This window comes from Micromesistius poutassou (genome assembly GCF_964030765.1).
Source record: "Micromesistius poutassou genome assembly, contig: SCAFFOLD_1190, whole genome shotgun sequence".
Lineage (NCBI taxonomy): Eukaryota > Metazoa > Chordata > Actinopteri > Gadiformes > Gadidae > Micromesistius > Micromesistius poutassou.
The window spans coordinates 1-16215 of record NW_028177562.1 but is presented as its reverse complement, the minus strand read 5'-3'; the positions used below and the strand labels follow the sequence as shown (position 1 = coordinate 16215).

Below are 16215 nucleotides of genomic sequence, written 5' to 3'. Positions count from 1 at the left end.
GAGTCTAAGCTGTAACCTGAACCCCAACACACTGAGAGAGAGAGAGAGAGAGAGAGAGAGAGAGAGAGAGAGAGAGAGAGCAGGGGGGAGAGAGGGAGAGGGGAGAGAGCAGAGGGAGAGAGAGAGAGAGAGAGAGAGAGAGAGAGAGAGAGAGAGAGAGAGAGAAAGGGAGAGAGGGGAGAAAGGGAGAGAGAGAGAGAGAGAGAGAGAGAGAGAGAGAGAGCAGAGGGAGAGAGGAGGGGAGAGGGGAGAGAGAGAGAGAGAGAGAGAGAGAGAGAGAGAGAGAGAGAGGGGAGAGAGCAGAGGGAGAGAGAGAGACAGAGAGAGGGGAGAGAGCAGAGGGAGAGAGAGAGAGGGAGAGTGAGGGAAAGAGAGAGACAGACAGAGGGAGGGAGAGAATGAGTGTGAGGGAAAACAAGAGAGGGAGAGGGAGAGAGAGTGATGGAGAGAGGGAGGGAGAGAGGGAGGGAGAGAGAGGTTTTACATAGAGTGACAAGGCTAGAGAAAGCGAAAGAGAGAGAGGGGAGGTATGGAAGGGGAGGGTAAGATATAGCGGGAGAGAGCGAGGGAGGGAGGGAGACGGAGAGGGAGTGAGAGCATGATGTCAGCTGAGTTCAGAAAGTAAACAGTGGAGCAGTCTGCAGCATGCTGTCTGCCGGCCGGGGAGTTTGCCCGGGGATACCCCAGCGCGGGGGCACCCGCACCGTCCCGTGGACTGGCACCCACGGGTGCAGGAGTCAGGGGCTGCCGTCCTTCGTCTCCATCTCCACCTTTGTCCTCCTCCTTCTCCTCCTCCTCCCGCTCCAGGGCTCAGCCTGGCCTCACGGTAAGACACAGAGAGCCCTCTCTACCTCCTCTCCTCTCTCTCTTCCTCCTCTACTTTCCTAATACCACTCTTTCTCCCCTCTTTTTCGACCTCTCTCTCTTTCGCCTCGCTCTCTTCTCTCTCCCTCTCTCTCTCTCTCTCCTCTCTCTCTCTTCCTCCTCCTCTCCTCTCCTTCTACCTCTCTCTCTATCTCTCCTCTCCTCCCGCGGTCTGCCTCGGTTCTCCTCAGCACCGTTTGTTGAATCAGCTCTCCTGGGGGGATTGAGAAGGGAATACCGTCGGAAAAGAGAGAGAGACCGCTCTCTGACCGGTTTCGGAATGCGTGGGGGAACAGAGGAATAGCGACGGGGGAGCTAGTGAGCCGAGCGTACCACCTCGGCGGAGCTGCGGCCGTACTTTGTTGTTGTTGTTGTGAAATGCTGGATGATGATTGTGCTCTGGTGCTGTGCTTTGTTAGGGGCTCGCTGTGAGTGGGATCCTGTCCCAGGTGTTAGTGTCAGCGCAACGGTTCAGTCTGAGGAGGACAAAGGAGGGGAGAGAGGGAAGCTCGGGCCGGGGTCTGGGAATGGCGGCGGCGGGGGGGGGGATGCGATGTTTCCGATGTTAAAACCACACATTCCGCTCCGTGGACGAAAGGAGCCGGCGCTGGGGCCTTGGGAGGCTTGGCAGCTCTGAGCTGGCTGTTCTGTGCCTCGGCGTTGTTTTCAAAGTAAAAGCGGTCGCTGTTGCTTTGGGTGATGTCTTAAGCGTGAAAACCCACGCCCCCGACCGCCCGCCCGCCCGCCCACAGTCGTATCACGACGGCTATGACGCCGCTAAGACGGGTCGGCGCTTGACGTTTATCTGGCCGGTCGCTGCCGCCGGGGGGGGGAATGTGTATAGGAAGCATGCTCTCACTAAACTACAACACCAGCCCCCCCCCTCCGCCCCACCCCACACAGCCCCCCAAACCCTCAGCCCCCGCCGCTGACAGCACGGCCCTGGCAGACCGGGGGGGGGAGAGTTGCGAGCCGACGATTAACGCGCCCGAGGGCATTACGCTCATCATCCCCGGTACTCGGGGGGAACAACAGGATGAGTTTAAAGAGCCGGGCCCGAGTTGCGGGGCTTTAATGTTCCATGTGTTGCTCGCCGCGGGGCGGGGCGCACTAACAAACTGGCATACCCCGTGTGCTGTGAGTCACCCCCCCCCCCCCCCCCCCCCTGCATGGCGTGAGGGTAATGATTGCGTGTGCGATCAGCTGAAGGGTGTGGGGGGGGGGGATACTGGTCTGTGGAGGGAGGTTTGGAGCTGCTGTTAGCGTTCGGCTTGTCCCTCAGTCTCGGGCAAGATGTTGTGGTTCTGAAAATTTGATATGGTCTTATTCCCGCTCCTTCTGTTTGTGTGAGTGTGAGTGTGTGTGTGTGTGTGTGTGTGTGTGTGTGTGTGTGTGTGTGTGTGATATTGCTGACTTGGGCAAGTTTTCAGATGCCTGTGTGTGTGTGTGTTTATGTTCGGGGGGGGCGGGGTTTAAAATGATGAATTGAAAACAAACCAGGCTGTGACAGCGCTATCTGACCTACAATCGCCATGGCGATCCAGGCCGCTCGGCCCGATGACGTCATTGAGTGGCAGCGTTTCTCATGGACTTTGTCGGTTTTTGGTTTTCAGGAGAAAGAAAGTGTATACACTGTGTGTGTGTGTGTGTGTGTGTGTGTGTGTGTTTCAGGCAATGTGGGTAATGTGTGTGTGTGTGTGTGTGTGTGTGTGTGTGTGTGTGCCTGCTTTGCTCCCTCAGAGGTTTCCTGTTCCGAGAAAGCGAAATCTCTGTAGTCACACACACACACACACACACACACACACACACACAAACAAAGACAAACACTGGTGCGGCAGACGTATATATTCACACACACACACTCACACATATACACACACGCACACGCACACGCACAGACATATACATAAAAACAAACAAACACGTTCGTTCGGACACACACACACACACACACACACACACACACACACACACTCACACTCACACACACACACACACACACACAAACCCCAACGCACACACACACACACACACACACACACACACACACACCCCCACACACACACACACACACACACACACACACACACACACACACTCACACACACACACACACACACACACACACACAAACCCCAACGCGCACACACAAGGCCACGAAGTCTTCATTTTTCCGTGGCTTGCGAGTGTCACATAAGCCGGCGTGCTCGGCAGCCCGAGGTAACGGTTGATCCAGCCGACGTGGCCCGTGACGACGGAAGACAACACGGACGGGGGCCGGCGTGTCCCTGCCTGCGCCGCGCAGCTGTACGGGCCCCTGGAGGGGCCCGCACCCCCCCGAACAGTAGCCATGGAAACAGAGACCTGCTTTGCTGTGGTGACCGGCGCACAGACAGACAGCCAGACGGCCAGACAGCCAGACGGACGTGAATCATTGCTTTCATTAATCACTACTACGGCAGCGTTGCGGTACATTAACGCTACCTTGATCTCCTGGTTGAGACGCCCCCCCCCCCCCTCCCTCTTCTCCTGGTTGAGACGCCTTGAAGCTCTGTTGACACAGACAAGGGCCTCAGAGTCTTTGTACGGCTCATCGCTGCACGCTTGCTTTTGATCCTGAATGATAAACAATCCATCCATCAATCAATCCATTAAATGATTCAGGTGTATAACGCATCTGAACACAGCGCGTCTGAGCCACATGTGATCCCCGATTCGATCCCCGGCTCCTCCTAGCCGAGTGTCCATAAGTCCCTGCGCCAAGACACCTCGTCCCTCACTGCCCCGGACGAGCTGGCTGCCGTGGCTTGCGTGGTTGACACCGCCGTCTGTGTGCATGAACGTTAGGCCATATTGTCAAGTGCTATGAGTAGCCCGGGTTAGAAAAGCGCTTTATAAATGCAGTCCATTTACCATTTAACCAACGGGGGCGAGCAGAGCGCGTTTTATTTTTTTTTTGCAGATTCTCTCCTGCGTTCTCTTTGTTTACCCGTTGCAGTACTTCGGACTCCCCCTAGGGGCGGATAAACAGCAGAGTAGCAGACGTCAAGTCAATGTCGAGCGAAGACCAGCTGACGGCAGCAGTGTCTGCTGCCTTTGGCGCTAAACTCAAAGAGGAGCCGGGCTCCCCAGGTAGTGAACCAAGAGACAAGGTCAGAGAACGACAGCCCGCTGGCTCTGGAGCTTTCATCTCCACGGACTCCGAGCGAGATCCTTCCAGAACGAGTTGGCGCCGTGGTAATTTATCCTTGACCTCCTCTCTTCAACACACACACACACTAACACACACATGTACTGACACACACACACACACACACACACACACACACACACACACACACACACACACACCTATTCCATCAAGAATTATGTAAAAAATAAAACAAAATGCTGATACATCTATGTGAATGTGACGGTTCGAGCGAAGGCGTCAAAAATGTAGTGAGCGTCACCAAACCGTGGTCTGAAATGAGTCACGTGACCGTCATGCCTCAGCGGTACAGTCAGACCCAGGGCCCACACATCTGACAGCGGCCCCCAGGGCTTAACCAATAAGATCCACAACCCACACATCCACACAACCCGTCCAAGAGTCATAATGATGTCAGCGTCTGGCCCCGCATCAAAGCTGCTCAGGAGGCCCCCGTGGCCCGCAAAAGAGCCAGGAGTATCTGAGGGGTCCGCTCTCGGGGAAGGAATCAACAGGGGCCCTACAATACCCTTTGTGTGGTTTTCGATCGGGCTCTAGAGGTCTGCTGGTGTACGCCCTCTCTGCTTGAAGGAACATGGCCTTCAAAATAAAAGTCAAAGAAAAACGTTTTTTTTTGAGTCAACCCGACGGAGTATTCAGCAATGAATCACGATACTCTTTTTTTGTCTTTAGCAAACATTGTGACAGGGGTGCCTGTTTCACGCCTGCAATATTGCCGTCTTAACTGCTGTCGGGTGTTGTAGGGACGCACATGGCAAGGGGTATGTTGAGGATTAAATAATGAAACCATAACTGACTGACTGACTGACTGAAAATGGCCATTATTGTGAAATGGAATGGAAACCAAATGTAAACTCTAAATAGATTACAGTTAGGGCCCTATATATTTAATTCACACACAAAATGCCTGCATTCCATGCAAACAGAAAAACTGTTTTAACAGGGGTATATAAAAGTAATCACTAACTTCCTGCGCCCGTATGTAATACTATGCAAACCCTAAAGCAGTAATGTCTAACACGATCATTTTGGCTAATTATATGAAGTAATATTTTTAAGCCCAAAATTCATGCACTATGGGAAGGCTACTACATACAGTATTAATGAATTGGAAGAACACTTGAGCACATACTCTCCGTACATCAACCATAAGGCTCCCATTTGCTGCCTTGTGGGGGAGCTTTATACGGAATGATAATTACAAACTAAGCGATTTCCACGCAACCAATTATGTTGTCAGCTATGGGTTTAGTGTAAAACTGCTATTTATTAAGAATGATTTTCTTGCCAAACATTCCTGTGGAAGGCAACAACATAAAGTCTAACGATGAAATGTGCAATCACTCACTCACTCACTGGTCAATCGCTCACTCACTCACTCACTCACACACTCATTAATTCACTAATTCTCCCACTCACTCACTTGCCCACTCTCTTGCTCACTCACTCATTCAATCCGTCACTTTGCTCTCCGCTCTCTCTTGCATTCCCAGTCACACCTGTGCATGTCTTCTTTACCATTTGACCCCAGCCCAGTAAAGTCACCCTTAAAATGAGTTAATGATCGAGTCTACTCTTCAGAGCAGGTGTGGAGCTAAGAGAGATGCTGGACAGATGTGTCATTACTGGACACTTACTGGCCACTAAAACCACAGCTCCGGATCCGGACGGGCCAGGAAAATGTCCACGCAGCAGTATTTAACACCACAGCATTGCTATTATTGGATCCCTGCTTAACAAGAGATAGGGCTGCCAGGATGAAAAATAAATTAAAAAAAACGCTTATGAAATTGAACGATGAAGTAAGATTTTCCCCGGTCAATACCCTCAAGATGTCTCCTTATCGCCAAATGCTTTAATGCCGGAGGAAACCTCCTCCAAGTGAGTGACACCCTTAGGAGTGAGCTGTACTGTCTCTGAGGTGGACGCTGTCACCACATTTCCAGATGAGCTCATAAACTCTGTTTAAGCTGCTCTGGTGGCGTGCTGTGAATCAGGCAGAACGGTCGATGTCCACCGGGGGCTCAGAGGTAAAGCAGTCGACGCCGGCTATAGACCCACGGCAGCGGGCTCCCTTCACCTCTGTGACCTGCAGGAGAGACCCCCCCCCCTCCTCCTCCTCCCCCCCTCCTCCCCCCCGCACACAACTCAATCAGGTCCAGCTGCCTGCACAAGAGACGTCTGCTCAGGGCCGTGGAAAAGTTCACAAATTGAACCGCCTCTCCCTCTCTCTGGTCTACAATTTCTATATAAAGAAGAACATAATAATAATCCCTAAGCTGTAGAATAGCAATAGAGTACATTTACATATACATTTGTGCTTAAATCAGTGGTTGCTGTTTTGTTCAATATACTGTCTAGTTATCATCTAGGATCAGCTTGCTGGGCCACTGAAGCCCCCCCCCCCCCCCACCACCCCCTTATGGCCAGGTTAACGGGTTTGGTCTCTGCTGGGGTTGATCCATGCATGGTTGTGTCATTACAAACTATGAAGTACATTGTTTTCTAATGCAGCACACAACCCACTATGGAAAACTGAAATCTTGAGTGGAGCGGACTGAAAAGCACATGCAAGGTAAATGTACTGCTTTTCACGTGACGTAATCTGGGTGTCTGCCAGGTAAAATAAGGAAAATGCTGTATGGGCTCCTGCAGTTCCAGCCATCATTAACATTTGAAAGTAGACAAAAAAAAAAACTTTAAACTTTAAAAGTCAACTTTCATTGGTCTGTATTTTACTTTACTGAAATGCGGAAAACTTAAGAGTAAAACCAAGATCCAGGGGAGGGAAGTCCAAACTTTGAGAAAAGCCATTTAGCCTGGGGTAAAGGAGAAACAGCAAGGAAGAGGACCTCTCGCTTGCGACATGTCTTCATTCCACAGATGACTGCGGTCCTCAGGGTTGGTCCGAGGGAAAACACAGAAAAGAGGCAAAGTAAACAGGCAACGTAGGCTCTTCGTGTTTTCCTAAGCAAAGTGGTGGACACAAGTTCCAACACAAATGTGTTCACCACTTTATCCTTGCTTTCAGTTGCTGTGCTGTGGTTCCACAGGCCTGGCTGGAAGGGAACCTTTAATATGAAACACCTATGCAGGCCTGGCAGGGCTGTTTAAGAGCTGTCTTCTGACATCTCACTCACTTAGACCCTAACCCACTCACTGGCTGTGCAACAGCAAGCAGTCAGAGGCCTGCTGGACACCTGCTGTTTGCCTAGTAGATTCGCTTTAGGCTTCTGTCTTGACAACCCACACTACGCTTTCTCACTCATTCAGGCTCATACATTGCCCCACTGTGCCACAGGGCTAAACAAAGTATAAATAATGTAGGATAACGTTGAGGCAATGAAAGCACTGCAGTAAATAAGCCTAAGCATGTGATCCACCCAAAGACACTTCAATTGAATGTCAACATGTTGGAGGGGAGATTTGTGGTCATGACAACACAAGCGTTTCATAAGTCTCCAGTAACATTGAATTATATAAGACAAAGATACAAAGACTTTGTGGTTGCAGTTAACAGAGAATGCAGACTTGTTCTGGGAATATATTTACAAATGAAGGAACTAAATAAATAGGGTTAGGCAGATAAATGATTAATGTAAAACAGGCTCAGAATATCACTCACCACTTCCCAGTGATGTTGAAAGATGCTTTTGGTGCGTGAGGGGTTGGCTTTTATGTACTTTCAGGGGATAGACATCGGTGACATTTTAATCTTGGATACAGCAAAACAACATAACTCAAACAAAGTGTTGAGTCCACCAGCAACAAACAGAAATGGGATAGTCACAGAAGACTGGTGGAGATATTACGCAACAGATGAGTTCCTTTGAGTATCCCTCGATTGGCTAGAAGGTGTTGTTGACTTGGTGTTGACTTAAGTCTTATGTCTAACCCTCTAACTTATGTATTAAAACTGCACTATTTGAGTTCCCTATTAGCAGCCTCTATTGGCTTGAGTTGTAGCTACACTTAGAGCTGGATCGATTTTCCACGGACGGGGGAAATATTCCCTGGCTGGGTTGACTCATGGATGGCTGCATTTTACTGTCGAGAAACTTTCTAGTTCAGATATTTTTTTCGGATATGGAGTAATGGAGTAAATAAAAAAAAGTGACATAATGAAGGTTTAAATAATCAGAATCCGAAAAATATCCCAATATATTTGATGCACTGCAGACAGTGAGAGAACCAGAGACGAGCCAGGGATTTCGCGACATGGCTTTCATGCAGATTAGGTTACGTTCCGTGGTGGAAACGCAGGCCAAACCAGCAGACCATCTCCCTAGGATGCGGGGACATTCCTGAGGAGAGGAGCAGCAGTAACAACAGCAGTAGAATATCATCCATGTTTTTTAAATCCGGGGTTTGCTGTGGAAATGCATTAATCACTTGCGGGGAAATGCTTCAGATTTCCCACCACATCTGTGCACCGAACCCTGCCGCCCAAGTAACACGGCCGAAGCAACACCCCCCCCCCCGAAAACAAGAGTCTCATCACAAACTTTGCATCGTATTGACCTCCATTCCGTTCTGTTTTGTCTGTCTGCAAGGGGGAACGCACACACACACACACACACCCACACAGGACGCACGTGTCATCTGCTGTGTCTTTGTTTTATGGCTAGATTGAATTTGTTTTTGTGTATTCAGTCATCAGATGTTTTCCAACATCAAAGACCGTAAGAACTGTTGCTTCAGCATGCCAGGCAAAGGAGGCTAACTCAGCCGTAGCACAAGACAAAAACCAGATGATCTAAAACCCACTGTCATATCATGATGGTATCATACGTAACTAAGTGTCATCTCAGATATAAACAGTGTGCATTTGAGCAAGAAGATAAGATTGAGAAAAATATTTGGTTTTATGCGTGGTGACTGGATTTAAGTGCTAGACACAACATGCGTGGCTTCTATCTGATATTTGTCTTCCCTGTCAATTTCAAAATGATTTCCTAATCTGTTCCAGCGTATGACTAAATGATCTGATTTAGATGGAGCAAGGCCTGACAGTCGATGTTTCCACAGAAAACACAAATGAAAAGCCTGTTGTGATTATCCCTAATTCTGTTTCCGTGACAGCTGTTCTGGTATGTTTCCATTATTCAACAGAATAATGAGTCAGAGTGTGAGAGTAAATACAAGTCCGATATCAAGAAGCATACTTGGAATCCACTTCTCTCTGATAAATAACTAGAAAAATGGATAAACATTCCAACAGAGCCAATCAGAATCAGCCATCTTGTAACGAACGACCATTAAAAATATTATTTCTAAAGGAAAAAGGAGCTGACCTTTCGCCTAAACAAGGAAAAAAAAAAAAAAAAAGCATCCAACCTAAAGTACTCACACTAACGCGGACGTGGGGGTGTGTGGGGGGGGGCGGTCTTTCCTCAGACTACAGGTACGGTTTCTACGACCACTGCCCCGGACCGGAGTGGAGCGTGATGTGCCGCAACTGCTGCGAGTATGACGTCATCCGCTGCAAATGCCCGCTGCAGGGCACGCGCGTGGGCTACGCCGTGCCGTGCTGCCGCAACGCCATCAACGAGTGTGACCCCTGCATCATCCACCCAGGTAGGGCTTAGCGTCGCAACGCACCACTCTCTACGTGCGCTCTGATCCGTCTCTGAGGTGGAACCAGACGCGGGTTGTGTCGTTAATTGATCCTGAGTCGGTTAATATTTGATGGTTTGTGTTTAGGTCGGTTTCATGTATACATTTGTGCAATTTCTATTTGGTGACATAAAATGGATACACTTTTTCTACGTACGCACATTTTTTCCGATTTTCTTTGCATTTCTACTTTTGTTTTACTGTTTTTTACTTAATAAATAAAAAATAATAAAGGGAACATTTATGCTTGGAGTCCCCACTTAGACTATCCTGCCCACATCTTGAAGATGTGTCCCCCTTAAGTTTGTTGATTATCTATTATCTATTTATAGGTTGATTATTATCGAGGCAATCATCGTTTTTTGCTTTGGTTGGTTTTGGTTCTTAAAATGTCTTCTATATTCCGGTTAAATCCGGTACCATTTATTGACTGTTAGACGCCTCCAAAAGGATTTCTGAATGTCCTTGTATAAAAAGTACATTGATACGCAACGGTAACTTCTCAAAAGGTATTTCTAAACTTTTTCCATTAGTCAGGTCTTGTAAAACTTTAACCCTTGCTAGGTTAAAGTGTCAAAATGACGAAAAGTTACATACATTATTGACCGTCATGCATAAGACCCTAACGTTTACACGCTTAACATAATGTTCAATAATGTATAGTTTCAGTAATGAAGCAAAGTATATACTGTCAATAATCAATGTCTTACTACAGTTTTACTACATTTCTTGTAATGTACATTAACATGGCTACTGCTCTTTTTTTTAATCTCTTTTTAATGTCTACTACTGTGCTAGGCAGTGTTGCGCTACGAGCAGATGTGTACATTTATGAAGAGTGTGGTGCGCTCTTCATCGCATGTTTGGATTCCGTGTTCACGAGCTCAAACACCTGGAATCTTTTCCCCGTGGCTTTCCGGTTTCACAAGTTTTATCTACCGGTATTCATTTTGACAGTAACAGCTGTCCACTGTCGAATGATGACTGTCAATCATGTTCGGACTGTCAAAGCACAGAAGTGGACTTTATTTCATGTTGCATAATTCCACCAGTAAGTTCCTTTCCTAGCAGAAAAATCCGACAGCCGTGATCAACAAAGGAAGTGAAAATCCATTCAACCGAGCAGTCGCATTGGAAGAGATTTCCTTCTCTGCCTCATGTCTGGTTTAAGCATCAGCGTCTGCCCATGCTCTCAGAAGGAGAATCAGCCTGATGAGTTCACCAGTCCTCCAAGCAGAGAACCGGCTCCAGCTCTTTGAATGGGTTCAAATAGTTCAGGAAAAGTGAGAGTTGACAGTGGCTTACACACTTATGACTGATATTGCATTGTGTGCCTTTTCTATTTTCATTCTCCCTGTCTGTCTGACTGTTTGTACATCTGTCTGTCTGTTCCATCTATCTGTCTGTCTGTTTGTACGTCTGTCTGTCTGTCTGACTGTCTGTCTACCTGACATCTTTCTCTCTGACCATGTGTCTGTCTCTCTGGACACGTGTCTGTCTCTCTGACCATGTATCTGTCTGACCGTGTGTCTGTCTCTCTGACCATGTGTCTGTCTCTCCGACCCTGTGTCTGTCTCTCCGACCCTGTGTCTGTCTCTCTCACCACATGTCTGTCTCTCCGACCAGGTGTCTGTCTCTCCCACCATGTATCTGTCTCTCCCACCATGTGTCTGTCTCTCTCACCACGTGTCTGTCTCTCCGACCATGTATCTGTCTCTCCCACCACGTGTCTGTCTCTCTCACCACGTGTCTGTCTCTCTGACAACGCATCTGTCTCTCTCACCACGTGTCTGTCTCTCCCACCATGTATCTGTCTCTCCCACCATGTGTCTGTCTCTCTGACCATGTGTCTGTCTCTCTGACCATGTGTCTGTCTCTCTGGACCCTGTGTCTGTCTCTCTGACCATGTATCTGTCTCTCCCACCATGTATCTGTCTCTCTCACCATGTGTCTGTCTCTCCCACCAGGTGTCTGTCTCTCCAACCATGTGTCTGTCTCTCTCACCACGTGTCTGTCTCTCTCACCACATGTCTGTCTCTCCGACCCTGTGTCTGTCTCTCTCACCACATGTCTGTCTCTCTCACCACGTGTCTGTCTCTCCCACCATGTATCTGTCTCTCCCACCGTGTGTCTGTCTCTCTCACCACGTGTCTGTCTCTCTGACAACGCGTCTGTCTCTCTCTCTCAGGGTGCAGTATCTTTGAGAACTGTAAGCGGTGCAACAATGGGACCTGGGGTCCCCGCGACGACTTCTTCATCAGAGGGAAATTCTGCGCCGAGTGCCGGCCTGGCTGGTCTGGGGGGGACTGCCTGCGTGAGTACCCCCTCCCCCCCTCCCCCCCCCCCCAAACCCCCTCCCCTTCCCTCTCCCTCCCCCCCTCCCTCTCCATCCCTCCCCCTCCATTCCTCCACTTCCCTCCCTCCCTCCATCCCTCCCCTTCCCTCCCTTACAACCAGTGGTCTCAATCCATCTCTGCTCGTGGTACTTTCCCCTGGCCGACACATTTGTCTCCGCGACGTGTTGCTTTCTTTGTGTGCATTGTTTTATGTGCGCTTTTATTATCTTAAGTGTGCAACACACACCACCAACGAATGTTCCTCGCTTCGGAACATGGCCCGAAGGTTCTGCCGTGTCAGCGAGCGGAAACGTTAATGTTCCATGACATAACGCCGCCCAAATCGTGGCTGTAATTAAGGTAATGTTTGGATGGATGAAACGCTTTACTATATGCAAATCCAGCGCCACGGGGCACAGGAAAACAGACCTTTCCTCACAAGCTGGAATCTGTCGGCCGGATAATGCCTCTGTTGGCCCTGTGTCAACACACACATTCATTGTGTGTGTTGTGTTTTTTGCTTCTATCGCAGTAGCAGGCCCTCTGGCTCCATTTTCCCTCCGCCTCGCAGCAGCAGAAACCGTAACCTTTAGCCATAAACGCACAAATTGTTCCGTCGACCGCCAAAAAACGTCTCCCCCCCTCCCCAGCGTTGTGTGTTGTTATTCCTTCCAGAGTGCGGGGGAGTGGTACGTAAACGACAGGGACATCTGGTTCTGGAGAGCTATCCCAACAACGCCCGCTGTGAGTGGACCGTGCAGGTGGACCGAGCCTTCACCATCGACTTCAGGTTCCCCCAACGCTGCACTCTCACTGTCCGCCGTCCTGCACCAGATCACTCACTCACATTAATATCTGGGGCATTTGGCTTTTTGACTTACAATAGGTCCATTTGTCAGAAGAAAGAGAAACAATATATCGCTGTCGGTACAGTAAGGTTGTTCATAGATCCAAGTGATCCACTAACAATCACTAGGTTAACCCATCTCCCGTATATATATATATCAGTGTTGGGAAGGATACTTTTAAAATGTATCCAGTTACAGAATACAGAATACAGAATACATGCCCAAAAATGTACTTCCGTTACATTGCTCAATCTGGGTATTGTATTCTGAATATTTGGATTACTTCCACATTGAATCTCCCTGAAAGTGCACTAGAATGTATAATTTGCTGTAGAGGAACAAAAACTATAAGGGTATGTTTATGCAAAATAATAATAAAAAATATGACCAACAGACGAATTGAGAGAGAGAGAGAGAGAGAGAGAGACACACACACACACATACACACACATACACACACACATGTGTGCAAAGATTGTTAAATCATTGGACAAAAAGGTCTGGGGTGGGGTAAAGCGAGCCGGTGAAAGTAAACAATCATGGATATCCAGCGTGATAGATCCAGTGATTGGATATCAATGGATCTATCACGGCTGGCTGGCTGGCCTGTTACATCCAAAGAGGCGTATGCTTTTCAGAACTGGATCGGACCGAGCTGCGTTCGCGTTCACATCTCAAGCGAACCGCACCAGAGTTTGTTTGGAAGCGAACCGAGACCACCTCTTTAGCGAGGTCTCGGCCGGCTGATTTGGTGCGCTGAGGTGGTTGCATTCCCTCGTTTAGTGCGCACTATTAAATGCTGTTGGTGCGAAAGCACCCTAGAGTGAATAAATAAATAAATAATGTATCTGTATAAATTGTAACTGTAAAGGAATACAGTTAGGCCTACTTATAATTTGTACTCTGAATACGTAACGCCGGTACATGTATTCCGTTACTCCCCAACACTGTGTATATATATATATATATATATATATATACAAAGATAGCTAGGATAAGATGCTACACGATGCTAGGTACTATTTTTAAGTGCAAGGAACAACAACATACATAAGTGCATATACATTAAGTGCCAGGACGTACAACATACAATAAGTGTGCAAGAGGGGTGTGGGTAACAGGTGGGCTAACGGTTGCCCCGTAAGGAGAGAGCGAAACCCAAATGCAAATGAACAAACCACTGGGAACGCCTTCAGAATGGGAGTTCCTCCATCCAGGGACAGGAGTTAGGAGTTCACCGGAGGCCAAGCACAGCAGACCAATCAGGCGAGGACAAACACGAGGCCAAAAAACGAAGCAGCCACAGTCAGTGCTCTGAGTTGGCCCATCTGTTAGAGTTATTCAGTTCTCTGCCCAGTGAAATCATTTCCATTTACTTTGGACACCTTGGGCCTCTGCAGTGAAGTCAGAGGCCCCAGAGCCACTGAAGGCCACGGCCTCACTGGCAACTCTCGTAATGGGATGAGCTATTGCTGCCGTTCTTTCCATTACGTTTTCCTATTCACTTTTCAATATGCACATGCCCGTGTGATCGTTAAAATACGAAGGGCACGACGTCGAGGTAGTCAGGCCACAGGCTGTCATGAAAGGCTTTATTACACGTTGCCACCACAGGCTTTTTACTAATTCCTAGTATTTCTCCTTCTCTTTCTCCAGGTGCATATTGAAAGCCTTTTTAACCTCACAGCCATGATTAACTATGGAAAGTTTAGGCCAGGTCCAAAAAAAGGGACGGATTCCCGTATAGATGAAATCTCTAAACTGTTCCCAGAGTACATAGAAATGTCTTTTTTTTAAGGCCCCTGATGGTGTAAATGCCACAGAAGCCTTCAGTGAAATAGTGGAGCGCTCTGCCAATGTCTCGTTTGGAGTTGATGGAAACTTATGAGGTTGGGCGTCTTGATTTATTGGCAGCAACAACCCCTTGTATTACATGCTCAATTCCTTCCTCTGTATTCAACACACACTGGCACACACAGACACGCACGCACGCACACACATGTACCAAGCTTAAATTTTAAAACGGGAATCAGCCCAAATGGCAACAGGCTAACATTAAGAGTGGCACATTAGCACCAGAAGTCCTTTTAATGTCACAATGTGTATGATTGAGCCCCTTCCAGTAAGAGGGCAAGCGACTTTCAGAATTAAAGGCACTTAATAAGAGTGTTCTGGCCACACTCACTGGCTGTGAAACTGTGTGACGCAAACTAGCTCTGGTGTTCGGGCGTGAGTCATGATGACATTATATTGAAAACATTATTGAAATCCCTATCGATCGATCAGCAATGACTCTACAGCTGAAGAAACCAAACTGCCAGTTCCATTTTTCTAGCTACAGATAATTGTTGTTTTGTAACTTTGATTACAGCCTTGTATAAATTAGATCAAATACCACAACAGCATTAGCACATTTCTACACCTGTTTGGAGTAAACACATTTCCAAATGGCAAAAACATCCACCAATCACCCAATCGTAATGAGCTGTTTATTTGTACTAAATGCTATTCACCAGCAGGTCTGACACTGATGTAAATGTTTTGTGAATGTGCACACATCAATTTGAAGAGACAGCAACCAATTAAGGCAGCTATCAGTTCCTGCGTTGCTCTGCAGTCATTCGGTTTGGAGGGGTTTACAGCACCTGGTTCGCCTTGGTTTACAGCACCTGTCTTTGCTTGTTTAATATACTGTTTCTTTACCACTAGAAATGTTGGATTATTTGAAGTGAGCAATGGCGCGTCTTGTCGAAAACGTACACTTGTGAAATGAACGAATGATAATAAGTTACATTTCTTATCCTCAAAGAACTTATTTCTTGAACCTGTCCGAAATAACCCCTTTTGTTCAGAGCTGAAAATTCCATCGGTAGCTCAGAAGGGTTCGGCCTCAGGGTTTTTTCCCGATAAAAAAAAAAAAAACACTGGCACAAACAACATCTCTGTTAAAATAATGGTGTGTAAAAGTGGCTGGAACTCCTGTCGGTGTTGTTAGCCCATTCAACGGCTCAGACTACAGCTCATTACTCCCCCGCTGGCTGTAGCTTAGCAGAGCTTACCTCGCTGCGCCGCCTGACACTCTGTCAGACTGTGGTAGCACCAGGGCATCCGCGGTCCGCGGCTTCCATCAAAGCGTCCGTCGCAGCCAAACGCAAACGCACAAATCACAAAGCATTTCACGGTTTTGTGTTTCATGGATTGTGATTCAGCTGGTGTAGAAAGACAGCAGTAGTCTTCTCCTGTGCAAGTTGGAAGTTCAGACTGAAATTGCTTTGGAGAGGCCTGGGAACAACATACCAGATCACTGGAGGGTTAAAGTTCTATGTTTGGCCAAGGGAAT

The 16215-nt window shown here is 47.9% G+C and overlaps 1 protein-coding gene across 1 annotated transcript; it reads left to right on the top strand.

Annotated features, from left to right (window-relative positions):
- Nucleotides 1-645: 645 nt before the first annotated feature.
- Nucleotides 646-12842, top strand: LOC311375916 (inactive serine protease PAMR1-like; the record flags this gene model as incomplete). The annotated part of the gene is made up of 4 exons (XM_084490933.1): nt 646-826; nt 9473-9652; nt 11880-12005; nt 12703-12842. Coding segments are annotated over 4 exons (627 nt in total), but the record flags the coding sequence as incomplete, so codon positions are not given.
- Nucleotides 12843-16215: the final 3373 nt, after the last annotated feature.